The sequence below is a fragment of the Melanerpes formicivorus genome, unplaced genomic scaffold (assembly GCF_026170545.1).
Source record: "Melanerpes formicivorus ecotype bairdi unplaced genomic scaffold, bMelFor1.0.p_v2 SCAF_18, whole genome shotgun sequence".
Lineage (NCBI taxonomy): Eukaryota > Metazoa > Chordata > Aves > Piciformes > Picidae > Melanerpes > Melanerpes formicivorus.
In genome coordinates, this window is record NW_027142370.1 from 1,727,445 (window position 1) to 1,746,238 (window position 18,794).

At 41.6% G+C, this 18,794-nt stretch overlaps 1 protein-coding gene across 3 annotated transcripts in view; it reads right to left on the reverse strand.

Moving 5' to 3' along the window:
- The window catches only part of KCNIP4 (potassium voltage-gated channel interacting protein 4), a 287,694-nt gene extending 269,688 nt beyond the window's left edge, over positions 1–18,006 (reverse strand). For 2 of the 3 annotated variants that reach the window (XM_068149283.1, XM_068149278.1), the window contains exon 1: positions 4,278–4,431. In XM_068149283.1, the coding sequence (XP_068005384.1) occupies positions 4,278–4,338 (61 nt within the window). In that variant the 5' untranslated portion in view covers positions 4,339–4,431. Of the gene's footprint in view, positions 1–4,277; positions 4,432–17,986 lie in introns of those variants that run through there. The other variant, XM_068149286.1, reaches the window with a different exon arrangement.
- Between the last annotated feature and the right edge of the window lie 788 nt (positions 18,007–18,794).

Genomic DNA, 18,794 nt, shown 5'->3' on the forward strand with positions numbered 1-18,794 from the left:
ACACGAAATAAGGAAAAAAGGATGAGTTTTGTGCAAATTGATATTTATATTGACATAAAATTGATAATAATGGGAAGCCATGATCTTTTCAGCAAATATATCAAATAGGAGTCTCTGCACTAGAATTTTGCATGGAGTTTTCCTCACAGGCTCACTGAACTCAGGAATTGGCGATGGAGGCAGAACCCAAATTTTACACCGAGGCTCAAGTCAGTTCTCTCAAGATATCAGTTGTCTTTATGCAGGATTATTATTATGCAGGAGCAGGATGCACATTTTACACTTAAAATGCTTGCATCTATTTGCATGTGCTTTGCAAACATACCTTCATTATTAGCTCATGAGTTTATTTTACACAGAATCATAGAAACATGGGATGGTTTGGGCTGGAAGGGACCTGTCAGGGTCACCTAGTCCAATCTCCTCTCAAGTAAACAGCAGCATCCTCAACCAGATCAGGCTGCCCAGAGCCCTGTCAAGCCTCACATGTTCCTTCCCTTGTATATTTGCAGCTTTCACAGAGACATGGCATTTGGAAGCAGCATTTCTAGCTGTCTATGGCTCCTCAACAAAAAGATATGCGTGTTAAACAAGGCTTAGTGCAGGGTTGGATAGACCCACTGGGATACAGGTGTGCAAGGTAAAATGGCCAGAAGGTCTCCTGCATCTAAAAGGGCGTGAAGAATGTTTAGGGACAACAGATCAATAATGCAAAAAGTGACACTGACTCCTGACTGATAGCACATCCTAAGGATGGAGCTCCTAGACAAACCAAAGCTTTTATGCTGATAGGAGCATTAGTGGAAATCACTTGGAGAATCACTGCCTGCTTTATGTCAGATGAATCCCATTAAAAGAATTGATCCAATACCTACCACCAATACTTAACAGGATTCCAGCATCCCTCAATAGACACACTTTTGTTTCATATCAGTTGATTCTCAAGGTCTGCTTCTTCATTTTCCTCCTCCCATCTCTTATCTTTTCCTGCAGTTGTTTTCCAGTGTGTTTTTCCCCACTTTTCCTAAGTTCCTATGTTCAGTTTTTCTCATACATAGTTCCTTGTGCTTCTAGCACTGCTTCCTTTGTCTTCGAAGAATGCCTGAAGCAACAACAGGAAACTGCTCATCAAAAGCAAAAGTGAACTGTTGCACAAGGATCTCTCAAAGGTATGGCAGAGAATATCAAACTCTAAGGAAGCTTGAGAAACACTTCTTAATAGTGCTGCTTGGTCCATCTTCTACACCTGCTGTAGAAATCACAGCCAGTTCCCTGACACTCAGAATTTGTGACTGCCGTGTCTAGTCAGAGAAAACCTTCAAAGCTTGTCATAAATGACTCCATGGCTCTTGTAAATATTTCTTGTGTTTAGATAAGGAAGAGACATCCAGGCCAGCACAATCCCCATCCTGAATCCATGACAGCCTAAAGCAAAGCAGCCAGTTTCTGTGCTAGTATCTTATTCACATTAGCATTCCCTACAGCTTGTTTGTCGTAAACACTGAACCCACAGGACACCTTGTGGTTAAATTTATTCTTATACACACAAACTTTTTTCTGATAACCTCCTTCTGCCCTTCTCATTTTGCCAAGACCTATTAAGCCTTTGCCCAGTAGCAGATGAATTCTGGCTCTCCCTAACAGCTGCTTCATGGAGCAGAAGGATGAAACATTTATCTTTACAATGTCTCAATGTTTAAGAGAGGAGCAATTGTGGTAATTCAATAACTCTCAGTGGTACTCCAGTTGACGTTGACTTGAACGTATAAGATGTTCTGCAAGTTGCAATGCAGTAGATGTAAGGGGATGAGGGAATCATTAATTCTTAAAAGGTACAAAATGTTTTCTTTGTCACTAATAATTTTTATAATTTAAACTGCTTGCCTGTTTTTGGACTCTATTTCACTTGGAAAAATGAACTGGAGGGACAGTCACACTTCTGTTGCTTCATTTTCTGACTCTTCTGCACTATTACCAAGTCCCAGTGATGACTCTACTGCAGGCAGTATCCTTTAAAAATAACTAACATTTCCAGCATTGTTTCTATTTGAAGAGAAATAATGAGAAAAAAGTCCACTGAATGCTTCCTCATTAAGTAACCAACCAACAGGCACATTCAGAGATGCTCATGGCACTGAAAAGTAGTTGAAATTCAAAAAGCCTGAAGGGAGGCAGCTAGCAAAGGGTGGAAAGGGAAGTTTCAAAAAAAAAGAGCCAACATTTAGGAAGATGAACATACATGTTCTCTCCCATGTAAGGAGGAAGCCCAGAGCAAGCGAAACTAGACACTTGTTAGCTTCATGGCACATCCAGCTAGTGATGAGACACAAGCTGATTGATGATCTAACATGTTACTCTCTGAAAGAAAGGAGGTATTTTCTTTTAGCTACGTCATTTTTATCTTCCCATGTTCTATTTCTAGCAGAAGAACTTAATTTTGAGAATTTTTTTCCCCTACAGTAACTTGTTTCAGGTAGATTTTGCTTTTTATTCTATAACAGCACACAAGTGTGCCTTACTGCCTCTCACCATTGCAAGCTTAAAGTTAATGTTGTTGTTAGTTTCTAACAGCTATAAGGCATGCAGATCAAGAGAATCGAAATGGAGAAACGCATCTAATACATGATTCAGCTGACAACACTGTCTGCAAAAACATCATTTCGATATTTCATGTTATTTTTATGGCACAGGTCATTTTCCCCCAGTTTCTGTAGACACTTTCCTGTTACTGCTAACTCTACCTGTAAGATACAACACTGAGCTGCAAACTCTCTTTATGCTTCAACACTTACAAGAGTGATCCAGAAACCAAATTATTCCTCAGCAGCAGCTGTGCAAATCCACTGTGTCCTAATGATCACCTTAGTTTTGTTTAACCTGAAGAGTCCTGCATGGTAGTTGCACAGGTGTACCTAAGAGCCTACGCAGTGTTTGTCATTGGTGATGTATGTGTTATGAAAAAACAGTCTGACTTTCAGTCACAAACAGACCAGAGCTCTAAGGCTGACAGAGGTATATGGAGGAAAAAGGCTTAATTATATCTTGGAGTGGTGAGTGAATTGGAAAAGCAGGGAGAAGTACCACATCACTTAGGTGACTGAGTGCCTTGTTGGATAACCATGGCTTAAGTACGCTTTTTCTTTTGTTTCTTTTTTGTTCTGAAGCTTTAAAGAAATGCAAAGATGGTTTAACAATTGAGCTGATAGCCTAGAACTAATTGCATAGTCAATTTCAAAGGTTCGCTGTCCCCAAAGCAAACAATCTACTTTCCTAACCAAAGGGCTACAAGCCCTAACGCGTGAGTGAGGCTAGGACACTGAGGGAAAAGAAAACCCAAGTAAAATCCAGCAGAGGACAAGTGGCTTCTAGCAAGCAAAAAACTACTCGGGAGAATCAAGCACACGGTGGGAACTTCACTGTGTCTTTAAAGCAACTTGATGGTAAAGCTGCTATTCCACACCGGTGTCACACAGCTTGTGAGAAATCCAGCAACACAGCAGGAAACATTAAATAGTTTTCTTAGAAAACAAGTTTTCCCTGAGTCTCTTGCAAAAGTTTTTCATTAACTGTTCAACCATCCTCCGTTTAACCAGCTGCACTGAACTGGACGCCTTCCTCGGCAACATCGTGTTACACACATCACAGCCAATCTGCTTCATTTCGAAATAACTCTTGTCTTCTACCCCTGCTGGGAGCAAACTCGGACACTCCAGGAGTCAGAATCACTGTGGGGGAGAGGAAGGCAGGCTTCCCCCTCCCTAAAGTGCAAGGAATTTTGTAACCTTCCTCAGGTGCGCATGCAGCTGCAACGTGCCATAGAGAAGAGAAAGGCATCAGATAGCCTTTGACTTGACAGAAGCAGCTGGTTTCCTTCAGGTAGTTGTTACTTAGGCACCGGGAAGGTACAAAGGGGACCAAAGCAGAGAAGTGTGAGAGTGCTCAGGATCACCTCCTAGGAGTTGGTAACTAGAGGATGTGCCCGGGAGGTTCATACCCAGCCCCAGTCATTTCAGCGAAGGCAAAAGTACCAGTTAGGTCACAGCAGGCATCTCACCGCGGGCTTCGCAAAGCCTTGCACGTTTCCTAGCCCGAGATCCCAGGTATTCAGCGTTCACTCCTGTCCCCGCAGACACGCACGTTTGTCCAAGACGCCTTTACCCCACGCAGCTCCCCCCGACCCACCCCAAGTTGCGAGACTCGCTGCTTACAGACGAGGCTCCAGCCCCCCGAAGAACTAAGCAGGCACCCCTCGCGCCCCCGCGCTGCTCGCGTCCTACCGCCTGTGGAGCTGGCCTCCTCCAGCTGCGCCGAGATGCTCTCCACCCGCCTCACAGTCATCCTGCCAGGCGAGAGGCGTCCGCAGCCCTGGCCAGCCGGGACGGGGCGAGGGAGCGCGGCAGCACCGCCGCGCCGGGGCCGCGGGAGCCGGAGCGGGGCTGCGGCTGAGCGGAGCGGGGCCGGGCGCAGCGCGGTAGAGCGGAGCGCGGCCGGGCCCCGCCTCGGAGGCAGCAGCGGCACCTCCCCCGCCACCCGCCGCGGGGCGGGCCGCGGGACTCCGGGGCGCCCCCCGGCAGAGGGACCGCCTCAGCCCCTTCCCCGCCGCGAGAAGGAAGGGGCTCAGCCCCGGCTCCCTGCCCGCCGGACTGGCCTCGAGCAGCGGGAGGCTGCGGGCCTCGCCCCTCGGGATGCTCGCCTGTCCGTCTCCGCGGGATGGAGTCCGCACCCGCGTCCCGGGCCGCCGCGGCAGCAGGCACAGCCGTGAGGAAAGCCGCGAGCGAGAAGCCGGCAGGGCGCGGCCGTGCGCCCCGCTCCGCTCGCCGCTGCACACAGGTGGTTCCGCATCACCTGTTAGCCAGCGGGCTGCTCGGGACGCAGACCCAGCCCTGTGGGCAGGCAATCCCCTCCCAGCTGAGCCCCAAACGCGCCTGGAGCGGGGGAGCACTGCCTGGGGAGCTGGAGCGGCCCAGAGCCTGGGGGTGCTGCCAAGAGCTGCCCACCGTCGCTGCCAACACCAGCGCAGCCATCAGCTCAGATCTGAAAGAACAAGCCCATAGTGTATCAAACCTGTTCCGATTTTTTTTAACAAAACACAGTATTTCATTAAACTATGGGAAATTTGATACCACAGGCTTCTGTTCAGGATTTGATAACCCAGGAAGCCACGTGTGCAGCAGAGAACTAATACCAGACAAATTACGTAGTCAGGTGCTTTGGACAGACACCATTCCACTGAAATTGACGAGGTTCTGCCCTGTGACAGCAGGACGGATTTGGCCGTGGTGCTTAAAGAAAAAGAGAAAGGGCACTTTAAGATACCTCCATAATTTATGAAGACCTACAGTGACATAACATTAGAAAATGGTTCCATTATGGCAGTTCAGTTTTATAGAGAGAGGTAGTTCAGTTTTATACAGGTAACTTTGTCATTTTCTTTACTATTTCTCTTATTCCTACATGAGCAATGACTTCTTTCAGAAATCCCACCTATTCTTCTCTTTGTGTACATTCCCCAAGAGTGACTGTAATTATTTCTCAAGGCACACAAAGGTTGTAGGCTTAGTTACCTAAAACCTTAAATTTTGTTTGTGATGTCTCACTTCACATTATTTCTTAAAGTATTGTAAAGATTCTTATGAGCTGAAAGATAAAGAAGCATCTCCTACAGCTCACTGCCAAGTAATGCTTTTGGAAAGTATTTGTCTTCTAGTCCATGAGACAAACTTGTGTCTGTTTCCATTCAAAACGATAGAATGCTTGAAGACTTGAGTTGTAACACAACACTGGCCAAAACCGACTCAGTGTTGAGTACCTTCTGCCAAGAGTTTTTTGTGATACATTCACTGAGGGAGGTTTAGGAAACACTGTAAAGAGGCAGGATTCAGAGTACTGTATTTGCTCTATGCCCTTGGAAGATTTCCCTTCTGTAAAGTGAATCCTCACATAGCCAGGACATGGCTCTTCCTCATCAGAGAAATTAGAAGTAGTCAGAAGAGCAATCAGGATTTTGTTTCATTATCAGGAGCTGAGATTACTTATCTAAACCCCAAGCTTACAGAAAATGGTAATTTATCACAATTTTGCAGGAGTCCTTGTTGTCACACATACATGCTTTTCAGAGTGAGGTAATTCTGATTTATGGCTGCATCTCTTTGCTCACTTGGCTCTACCCCAACAATGTATCAGAACTCCAGTGAGTTATGAAAACACTCATATATACGTGAACAGCTGGTCATAACAGAGTGAACTAAGGAAAGAATGGTAGCAATACATCAAAGATACCTTTGCAGTTGCCAGTTAAACTAGGCATTCATCTTGTGTCTTAGAATTTACAGGTGTGCAGCCCAGCACAGATCATACTCTCCAAAAGTGCCAGCCAAGTTTGTACACATAGCATGTGTCACCTCTGTGATCAATTGTATCTGAGGCAAAGGAAAAAGGAAGTGACCCTCATTGAACTATGTCCATAAAAAATGCCTGTTCCTCTCAAGCTTCTCTATTTTCTGGCTGTTCTCTTTGTTTCCATACAGCTGTTCTTCACCTCCTGTTGTTGCTGGGCCTTGCTTCAAATGGTTTGACCAATTCTCTCTGCATACTCTTTTTTCTTACTCTTTTGGAATTCAAATACTTGTCTTGAAAGAAGGCATAGTGGTTCACAAACTTCCCTTTGAGCTTTTCCATTCCTAGCTATTTCTACCTATTGGTTTTGTCCTACCACGGAGATGCCCACAATCCTTTTCCATACCCATTGGCAGAGAGATCTAAACGTTAGTATATTATTTACCATTTACAAATTAGTGGTGCAATATATAAAATGAAAGCCTATTTAAAAATCACAGAACAGTCCTCAGTTAATAGAGATGTGTATAATTTTCTGACTTCATAAGCACTGTAGCAGTAATAGAAACGTGCACATTTTCAGCCATTGAGATTCTGGCTTGATTTTATCTAACTCTAGCTTATGACAATTATTTGCAGTAATTGACAGACACAAAGACTAACTCTGTGTCCTTTTGATGCTCTGTGTATGACAAAATATATGGCAGAATGTGGGGGTTTTCCAAATTTGGTTTAAAGGGCAAATGCTTTATTGTTTACCAAACCTGATTCACTTTCCTCCCATTAGGATGTCAAGCCCATGTATCTGCTCTATATAATAGTCAGTAAGCATTGACATCAACTGTGATTTCATCCCTTCTATATAATTACATTTCCAATGTATAATTATATCTCTGTGAATATAGAGTTTTGTTCTAGTTTGTGCTTTTCAAAATATAAAACTCCTTCCTTTCTTCCTCATTTATTTCAGGGCTCAATACTAATAATGCCTTGAGTGTATATTGAAGATACCTGTATGGCTTCCAATCACCTGAGGTAAAAATTTAACTTCTTCTTCCTGAAATAGCTGATGAAGTTTCCATCTGATTTCTTTAATTAGCAGCCACATCAGTATACCTCTCTTAACCTCGGATGTAAACTAACTGTTACAATTTAACACCGTTATGATTCCGGGTAGCCAAATCAAGCTCAGATTTCCACAGCCGTTAAACACATATAATAAACAAAATTGTTACATTGAGAAGCTAGACTAATGATCAAGGAGGAATTTGTATCCAAGGGAGGAAAACAAATCATCTTTGGTGATTAAAAAGCATTCATCTTGATTTCTGGTGCTTGCTCCTTCGTATCAGGGAGGACCTCACTTTCTCCCTTACTTATTTGTGTGGATGAGAAAAGGCTCAGACCCAGGGAGTGCGTAGCTACACTTGAAGATTTGGTCCTTTCAGTCTCTTTTGCTCCCCTGCTGGTCTTGGGACATCTGCAAAGGGCTAACACAGTGGTTCAGATACCCAAATTGTATTTGGTCTAAGAAAGTGAATAATTTGTAATTAAGCAGTTGAATAGAACAAATATACACCAAAAAGATTCAGCACATCCATGCTGCTTCCTAAGGCCTCCAGTGAAGACATTTATTCTGCTGGAGAAGAGCCCTCCAGGTGGGAATTTTCTTGGTTCCCAGAATTTGCCATCAGGCTCATACTGCATGTCACTTACAGTATTTTTCACAAGGAAAAAAAAAACCAGCTGAATCAGTCTGACACTCTACTTCCAGGACAAATGTTCCCCCCCTCCAAAAAGTAATAGAATTCCCTTTTGCTCTTTTTTATTTAGGCAGAGAAAGAAGCTGTTCTTCATGCTACGATGCATTTCTAAGAGTGTTTTGTTCTCAGAAGGGTGTTTTATTTATTTTCAAGTCTTGATGTGTAAGAATGCATCCTACAAAAACATTTTATGTGCACTCTAAATCACAAAACACTAACTGCAGTTTGGTCCTACTCAAATATTTAGCATCTGTGATAGAAGTACTTGATCTAAACGAGACGTTTCCTCCACCTCTGAGGGTGCTCTGGCACCCTGTTGTAGGGCCTCCACTGGGTGTCAGAGACAAGATGCTTTTAGTGGGAGGCTGCATGATGACCTTTGTGAAGAAATGTTGTGGTTTTCCTGTGCCAGACAGTTGGTCCCAGACAACCCTGCAACAGAACCACCACTGGGCACGGCTGAGCCCATCAGCCAACTTGGTGGCACCTCAGAGAAAACATATTTGAGGAAAGGTCCAAAATGCTGAGGAGAGGAGAATGAAAGAGGGAATACTAAGGTCAGAGAAGGGGATGGTGCTCCATGGCAGAGCATGTACGCTCCCAAAGGGGCTGAGGCCACATGCTGCAAGACTTACATCATGACAGGATTGTGGCCCATGGATGCCAGAATGGAGGAGAGAAATAATAATGAAGGAGCAGCTTTAGAGAGAGAAACAAAGTGTGGTAGAGGGTAACCACTGGGCACTGACCCCAACTGTCTGCAGTGCCCATCACCTCACTGAGTGCAACCTGCAGTGTGGACAAGGAGGGGAAAGAAGCGTCTGGAGTGAATTTGAGCCTGGAAAAAGGGGAGGAAATGTGCTTTCCTTAAGTGCTTAAATGTTTTTCTTCTTTATTTCCCAATACCCAAGTCAGTAATGAAATATTTATGTTGATTCTCTGTAAATTAAATTAAACTCTCCAAGTCTGTTTTACCCCTGACAGTAACTGCTGAGTGATTTCTCTATTTTGACCTCCAGATCTTCACCCTCTTGGTCTTCCCATTTTGTCCCCTGCCAAACTGGGGGCAGGGGTAAGCAAGCAAATGTGCAGGTCCTTGTCTGCCAGCTGGTGCTGACCACAGGGTGGATATGGGAGAATTCAAAATACCAAGTGAGACTGAAGGTACAGGAAAGCTATCACAGACTGCAATGAAACTTAACATCTACCTGAAACAGTGGATTTCCTCTTAGTGCACAAAGAGAGTTTTAGTGCTTGCAAAAGGAGTCATCTTGAATATTCTGAGTTTTATGCCTATTAAATCTTAACCAGGGTGCTTCTTCAAACAAACATTGTGAACTGTGTATCCCTATCATTGCACAGCAATAAATAGCAACAAACAATTAAAGCCAGCCCTGGAACCTGGCAAAAATTTGCTGTTAGTATTGTCATACCTTGTTACTAAAAAGGTGAGGGAGAAGTGAGAGGCTACTTTTCTTGAAACTCAATGTGGGTTTTTTTTTTAATTAGCATTTTGTAATAAGTTCCCTAGGGGTCAGAAGCAATTTGACTCACCATAAATGAGTAAGCAAGTCAGAATTTTTATGTGGTGACTAAAAAGAGAAAACACTTATTTAACAACCTCCCAGTTTAGATGTGGTCTTCAGATTTAAATCAGCCAGGGGTTTTTAAAACAAAACTCAGGGAAGCAGGGACCCATCCTTCACTCAGCATTAAGGGGAAATAAGTACTCAGTTCCTTCAGGCCTAAAACCAAGCTATTTTTTCTCTGCTGTTGTGTCTGTGTTTGTTGGCCTCCCTTCCATGTGCTGCAGGTGACTGGAGTGGCTTGATTGTTGAGTGACAGTATTTAGACATTTGAGTTTTGATTTGTGAGAGGCTTGTGGGTTTCTATCTCATTTTAACTGTGATTCATGATTTATAATAGCCACACTGTAGCTGTTGCAGAAGAAAGTCATTAAAAACCAGCACAAGTTGATGTTTTAAAAAACCCACATGTAGTATTCAACACAATTTTGATGTGCTGCTTAGAGACTTCCTTGGTGTAATCTGTATCACTTAATCTAAATTGCCGTTGAATTGTTTGTTGTCACTATTAGACTGTCACTGAAGTAATTTCATTATCAAACCTGAGTCAATATATGCTTTCATATTTACAAAAAGCCTCATGTAAAACAACAGCACTGCAGTTTTTAAGCACCTCATTCCTAGCCTGGCAATCACAAAGCAGTTTAAAAACAAAAGCATGCTGGGAGCAAATTCATCTGCTGATGAAAGGTGGCTGATTCCAGAGCACACACAGCTGAAAAAAGCTGTGCATTAGACAGGTGTAGGTTGAAGAAAAATATTGGCTAATGATCCTAACCTATGTACCTGGGGAAAAAATCTATAGTTTTTCATACAAAATAGATCCTAAGCTTTAAGATCTTGTGTGAAATTCCTACTTGTAGTGGTCTGCACTATGCTCAGAAGAGACAGAACAAAAGAGAAACCTAAATAAAAAACAACAAAACATCTCCCTGAGCTGACCCTGGTGTAGGACAGTGCCCAGGCTGAGCCAGTTTATGGCAGCATAATTTCTCAACACTTTTTTCTGGCAGTTTTACACTCAGCTGTATGTTGGCTTCCCATTGCTTTTTGTCCTCCATTCTCATCAGGTAATTCTGCACCCTGCTTCGGTAAAACATTCTCCCATTCTGCTTCTCCATCTCCCTTCCATTTCCTTTTCCCTTTCCTATTTACCTCACATGCAATTTCTCATGAAAAACTGAGCACCAGCAGAAAGGAGAGTTGCTTTTATCTTCAGCTAGTGGAGATCAGGGAGAGGGAGTGCTCTGTACAGACAACGACAGGATGTAACTGAGTGCAGTGCTTCATATTTTCCATCTTTGAATCCACATCCACAGAGTTGCCAGATGATAGTGTTTTAAGGAGTGAAAATCTAGGGAGCCCTAGCTAACTCAAAAGGCAGTTCATAGAATATCAAACAATCATTAATAATACAAAGTTAAATTTCAGAATGTTTGAAAGCATTTTGGTTCTTGCAATATTTCCTCCAGAGAAAAAGATTCCTAGATTCATGGCACTAGTGATTCATTTATGGAAATATGGAAGGACAGTAATCTCATGTTCTGTTAGTACAGCTGAATACAGAGATGTGAGGCCAAATTCTCTTTTTGATGGCAACAAAACTCCCTTTTGAATGAGCCCAATCTGTATGGGGACACTACAAGAGCTTGTTCTTCCTCACATAAAAATGTCCAAGAGGGGATATGGTTGCTGTGTAAATACATCAGACAGTTAAAAAATAGCAAGAGAAAAAAAACCCCACTATTTCAGATGAAGGTAAGTGCTGGCACCAGAACAAATAGTATCATCTATAAGCTATACATTTAGGTTGCATTTTAAACAGAAGTTGCTAAGCATTAAAGAATTCAAGGACTGAAATGCCCTTCCAAAATGAATGAGAGGAAAGGCAAAATAAATGTTTTAAGGCAGAGCTTGATAACTCTCTGAATTATCTGATGAGATGTCTATCATAACAGAGAGGTCTATGAACATAAATCATATATGAATAATACAGCAGGGGTCATAGGAAAAGGGATACAGTACTTACTGCAGAGATTACATGCAATAGTAGAGATAATAACAAGAGCCTCTGCAATGAACATTAATCCCTTTGTGTAATATCCTGAAAACTTACAGGAAAAGGTATCAGTCTTTCACATTTAAATGGTTGCTCCAAGGAGAACAGGATTCAATTGTTCTCCAAGGCTGACAACAGTGTCACAGGAGAAAGGGACCCAGGTTGCAGCACACAAGCAGTTAAAATCTAGGGGGAAATTTCCAACTCATAAGGTAGTCAAATAGTAGAAGAGTTTTATGCAGAGCTTAGTGGAATCTCTATTGTTAAAGAGTTTGTTTTAACTGCTGTATAGATGACCTGCTTAAGACAAACCTAGACCTTTTGACCCTGTCTCAGCACATCATTACTATAAATCTTGAGGTATCTACTGTCCACATATATCCTTATGGCTGTATGATTAAAAGAATAGTACTGATTTAAATGAGAAAGGAATCTGACAAGTAATGGCCCTACTTCCTCAGCTCTCTTTGCCCATTTCTACTACAGAACTAGTGCTCCTCAACTACTTCAGGTTTCAGTCTATAAAACAGAGGTGATGATTTTTTTAAGATGCTTGCTTTCTTAATTTGCACACCTGAGAATTCTGCTGCCATGGAAATCTGTGAAGCCCAGCTGTCCTGCTCCAACTCTCTTTCAGACTTTATGAATCAATTACTTTAATTCATACATTTTCCACATACAGTCTTGACATATCTAAGTGGCCGAAACCTCACCAGAATGTTACCCTGTCCATCTGTAATAGAGCTTCACTTCAAACATCTGTACTAAGTCAGGTGCAGTGCCATTGGTTGGCTAAAAGTTGATTCATGCTGAGTTCATGATACAGTCAATGAAGGTTCTACATCAAAAAGAACTAATCTTACTCTCTGGGCATCAGACAAAAGGTGCACTTGCAGCTTAGTGTTCAAGAAGCTGTTAAAGTCAGCCTTACAACCAATGACCTAAGTCAGCTAAGGGCAAATGTACATCCTGGATGAAAGATGCAGGAATATATCTACCTTACTGTCTAGTTGTTTCAGCAGTTAGCTGACCCAATGTCATCTTGATTTTCAGCCAAATTGCATTTATTCGTGCCACAGCTCCTGCAGAACACGAACAACTTAATCTTTCATCAGGAGTTGGAAACAGATATAACCCTGTGTGCTATCAGCATGCTGGAGCAGAACCTGCTTGCTTATTTTTCTCCACAGCCTCCCATATGTGCATATGACTTGATTAATTAATGACTGGAGTAGAGTATAAAAGTAGTGTCACTGATAATATTTTTGTTTATGATTAAATCTATAAGGCTGCCTTTGGTCCCTTAACTGCTGTCATAAGCTATAAGGCTGGCTTTGGTCCCTTAACTGCTGTCATAAGCTTTCTCATCCACTTGATTTGATCCACTAGACTAAGCTAATAGCCAGAACTCTCTCTCCTAATTACCTTGTTTCTTTGCTGTAGAATTCTAGGTCAAGTCAGTCCAATGAATGGTAGTACATAATTATTTTTGCTTTCATAACAACATTTTTAAAAGCACAGTGAAATTTGACTTAAGATTGTGGGTCTCTGTGTTCTAAAATGGGAGTTACTATCATGACACCATAGTGTAATGAATAAGTATAAATTAATGTATTTATGTTGTTCTACTTCTTATTTTTCCAGTTTTAAACATTTTATTCTTTCATTGTAGATATATAACTTACAGGTTCACATCAGTTTGCTTACCCTATTGCATCAAATTCTTAGCCCAATAATCCTTTCTGGCTTTTGAAGTCTGTGTGTGTGTTTTATTTTTACATCTTTCAGAAGTGCATTGGGACCTTAAGAATGAAAAGATCACTTCTGAAATGTGCCATTCTTGCCCCACTGCTCTCATTTATAAACTAATGCTGAATGCCAGGTAACTAACAATATGGATTAAGAGCTTAGTACTGAGTGTTGACACTATGACCATCCAAAACCACGAGGTTAATTCCCTCTTCCCATCAACAATGCACAGCCTCATCTGATATACTGCAAGCCTGAAATTCATTTTAGGGTACACACAAGTTGTATTCTCATGGTTTTGTGCTCTTCTCCACAAATGTAAGGGATAGAAACTTCCATTTTAAATGAAGACAAAAATTGTCTGAAACTCAGATCTATTCCTGTGAGAAGAAAAAGTATCACAACCTGTATGATACATTTTGTGAGACTACTAAATGTGGCACTGCTTGCTGCTTTTGAGATTGGAGAGGTGCAGTGTTTTAGCACCTGTGAATGCTTATGTTTCTAAAAGTGGTGGAAAAGAAGAGCAGTTACCAGGTCACAGGCTAGATGACTATGCAAGGGCATCCTGGTTATTCTTCACACAGCATTGAGCTCACTGAATTGCATGGAGAAGGGACAGACATAGGTGGTGCTGAAGTGAAGGGATTTATTGCCAAGAGTTAGCTTGGAAGATTCAATAAAGGTAGACATCTCTCATTGCTTCTCATTTGGAGATGTCAATAGAAAGAAGCTCTGCAGGCTCCATTCTCTGTCATTTAGATGATTTAGATCAGCTCCTCCAACTCCAGAATCACTGCTCTTTTGACATAAGAATCGATCATAAATTGCCACTTTTAACTCTTAGGCTTTCTTTGCTCCTGTAAATACCAGGGCTTGATTATCCAAGATTTATGCCTCTTCATACGAGGTCTCTCCTTACAACAGTCCAGCAAAATAAGTGCATCTTTATTTTCCTACATGAGAATATTGGAGCTGGCAGGGGTGGGGGGTGGAGGGTGCGTGTGTGCAGACTGCACAGCAATGGGTTTGCTTTTGTTGATTTTATTTGCTCATTTGCTTACCTCTTCTATTTTCCTTCCCTTTCTGCAATACTATTTCTATTTAATCATTTTAGAGCTTGAGTTGTACAGTAAATGATTCACTCAATCAGTTGAGTGATTGGGCTGGTTCCAGCAGGAAAAGGGGCACATATAAACTCAAGAAATGCAAAGGATCCATGACAGCAATTCCCAGCTGTAACACAGATCCTGGCAGCAGCAAGGGGCAGGAAGCCTGGAAGCCACAGGAGAACTTGGGAAACCAGAACTTGGAGGGGACTACAGGAATTTTCCTCCTCTTAAAGGCATTTTGTTCTTGAAAGGTTCAATAGATTATATGAACAGTATAATTGAACAATAATCATTCAAGAAGAATTAATTCTTCTCCACTATGAGCAGGTAGCACATAAGCAGACAGCTGTAGCTACTTACAATCTTCCAGCATTCCTGCACCACACTATTCCAGCTTTAAGGGGATGGAGAATCATGGAAAGGGAATCTCTAACAGAAGGAGAATCCCTACTTTCACCTTCAGTCTCGCTTTGAGGTATGTCAGCCACAGAGGTGGACCACAAAGATAATTCAGTTCTGCTGCACTCCCCTTCCACTAAGGTTAAAACACTTTGGAAACTATTTCAGGGCTTTAGCATTCTTTATGTTCAGAGGAACCAGCAGAAAACCCAGAGAGTGTGGCTCAAGAAGCAGTATGTATATCCTTCTCCCAGCTTATACAAAGTGGCCCTAAGTAGGACTGAATCATGCAGGCAGGGATACTGTAGGGTGCAGTGACAATATTACCTAGCATTAGCATAAAAGTTAACATTATTAACTTCCATGTTATTCCTTTTCCAGATGAGCCTGAAGGCACTTGATGAGTCACCGCATCGCCCTGTCACATCAGGTACCTCAGTTCTGTCACAGAAGTAACAACCAGTCTCTAGGAAAAGCAATTATTTCTCCACAAGGTAGACTTTGGGGCTTGTTCTGAATACCACCTGGCAAAACCCTTGTTAGAAATGACAATTATGCCAAGAATATAACTGCCACTCACTCATTAGGGATGACCTAACCTCAACTAACTACTGCACAGACATTTCTTTTCTTTTTAGTGGAGAGAGGTTATCACTGAACTGTTGAATCAGAAAGGAAATTACAGGTTTGTGTTCTTTAAAATCTGTTAAATCATTTAATCTTCTCAATCTTACTTTAACAGGAGAAACAGAAGGACGCTTTGCAGAATGAATTGTTTTTAAAATGGCATATGCACACATTTAATACTATTAAAGGCACAAACTGACAGACAAAATGGAATCCAAATGGAGATAGGAAGTTGCTACCAAGGCCAGGGCAAGGAAGGTCAGGAAATGGGGAAGAAATTGATACCACAAAATCAAAGGTCTATGCAGCAAATATTGCCAGGAACTGTGCCAAAGTCTAGAAAAGCAAAGATTAGATGAGGAGATCAGAACAAGTACCAGGCTACAGAACTGGACAAATAGGACATAAATTTAGCTAGGGAACAAGTTTAATAAACAAAAAGTAACCTGTGTAATAGCTGTGAAAATCTGGCAAGTTTGTGGTAAACAGCAATAAGGCAGAGAAGCCAAGCTTCACCTGCCAGGATTTAGCAAGCTTTCATTCTCTTGTGGCACTGACTACATGGCAAAGGCCTCTTCTGGTTAGACTTTTCTTGTGCTGATGACAACAGAGGAAACACAGAGCATTGACTGCCATAGGTCTCTCATTAGACTAAAGTCACCAGACTTGAAAATCACAGGGAAAATAGTCTAGACTAGACACTGTTAAAAATGCAAGAGTTGAAAAGAAGTGTTAGTTGCTAATATCATTCCCTGAAGATCAAACAGCAGTAAAGAAGTGAGTATAAAGTCCAAGCCTTTTTTCACCTGGGCAGCAAATAATGCATAGATTTTCTTGCTCAGGAAACTTCTCCCAGTTGTTCAGTTGCTTCCGACCAGTTGATGATGCTTGTCTGCTAATTAACCTTCTTCCAACACCCAGCTTTCACCAAACACTTCATAATTCAGCTGTATCTGAGGCAGCAGATGGTGGCTGTATTTCACTAATCACTAAGAAATATAGTGATAACATATTCCTTGAAGAGAAGTGATGACACACTAGTAACTATCCAAAAATAACCTTCTGGAGCAAGCTAGCCAACATCAGGTCAGGTAGATGGATTCACGACCTTCTGAAACAGCGTAAAAAATTCAGAGGTAACTCTATCTCAGACTAATTCCATCTCTAAAAGACTGCCAACACTTCAAAAATGTATGAGACAGACAACAGATCTTAAGGAACAGGATGAAATTTGTTATTTGTTATTTAGCAAGATCATCAAACATGAAAGCACAGATGTCAGAATACTGCTTGAGGGGGAAGTTTTGATGTCACCTCCTGAAGGGAAGACCTAATAGTGTCCATCAATTACTGAGGCAGCGATCTATGCTTCACTTTCTAGTCAGCTCAGAGGAGGCAACAGGAACTCTTTGAAAACTTATTTCATGCTAAGAGCATATTCAGCATTTGTTTCTTTAAGATACGCCTCTGTGCCACGGAAGCACACAACATAAGCACGGACATACAGCCAGCAAGAACGACCTTCATTACCATCATTTCTGATTGCCTTCCTTCTGAGAGTTAATGCAATAATTTGGAAGTAAGCCATAAACTCAATATGAATGGAGAAATTTCCTTTAAGTAGCACCTTGCCATGGGGATGAATTCTCTAGCAATTAATAGAGCCAACAAAAATACAGGCATGTTGGGTTCATAGCATGAAAGACATTCAGTGACACTTGTGGTTTTCATACTAACCCTACAGGCCCCAAGAGTAACTCCACCTCCTTAAAAACAAATAGAATCGTTTAAGAAAAAGGCATGTAGATAATTTTTCAGCTTGAAGTTGTACAGGACTGTCACTGAAAAGGGAGCTAAACCCCCACCTTGGTATCAGTGCTTAAATGCTGGTTTAGGGATTTTACACAGTAATAAGAAAAGGAAGCATAGAAATTAATCTCAAGTCTGCTTCAGTGACAGGCAGTTTGTTGCCAGAAGGGCCTGCAACATGCTGATTCAAACAGAGAGTGCCATTAGAATTGTGCATTATCATGTATTTTGGCAGAAATTGAATTCTGGAATAGGTGTAAAAGTTTAACAGCCCATGAAGACACATCTACAGTAACACACAACAGAGGATGCAGTAAAATCTCTGTTTATGTCAGATGTAGCAGTAATAGGTTTTGGAAGGAGAAGTAATTTTTTGGTTTAAATGCATTAGGAAATGACATCTTCAGAACAGTAGCACTCAACTCACCAGAAGTTTTGCTTTTTCGCCCCTTCTAAACATTACTTTTCACCTGGACTACTCAGCATCAAAGGAGTTTTTATTGATGTATGAGAAGTAAACAGATACCTTACTTGATCTTTGCCTACCTTAATGCTTAAGTCCTCTAAGCTGCTGAAGGATCATTTAGCAGTGTACACTTCCAATCAGGGCTCATTTGCCACTTTGTTTAGGGAATGCTGACAAACAAACAATAAAAGATAGTGTTTTAATGGTTTTAGGTATGCAATACACACATAGAGAACTTGGCCATTTCATGAATGATCAAATCTGGACTGTTGTTTGGAAGGGAATTTTATGCAGAAAGCCTCCTTGGCTGGAGGAAATCCTGTCTCACTCTTACCTATGTGACTGCATATCTGCATTCTGAGGTGTCCTCTGCTATAGCTCATTGGACAGCTGTCCAGTCTGGTGTTTCAGGTGCAGCCATGCCATCACTTTCACTGTAAATACTAGCAAATCTTAACTACTTACTGACACAAAGGCAAGTTGAGGAACAGTAAGGAGAAGAGTCCTGTGTTGATCTGTTTGATATTTACGATTAAGACATAAAAGCAAAGTCCAGTCTAATATAAAACCAGAAGTGAGAGAGTGGCACAGAATATTTCAGTGTATTCATTTTTATCTGAGCAAGTGGTGGAGTTGACAGAGACAGATCTTGTTAATGTTTAAATGGGCCTGTGTAAATGCCTGTACATAGGCACAGAGTCAGGCAAGGCACTCAGAACGAGATTACATGAAACAAAAAAAATGCCAAATAAATTAACTGATGGCAAAGCAACTCTCACAGGGTAATACTAAAGGCAAACATATCACAGCATTTAGTTTGCTGAAGCTTTCAAAATATGAAAATAGTTTTAATTGTAGCAGAAGTAATAAAGCCCTGAACTTCTGCAG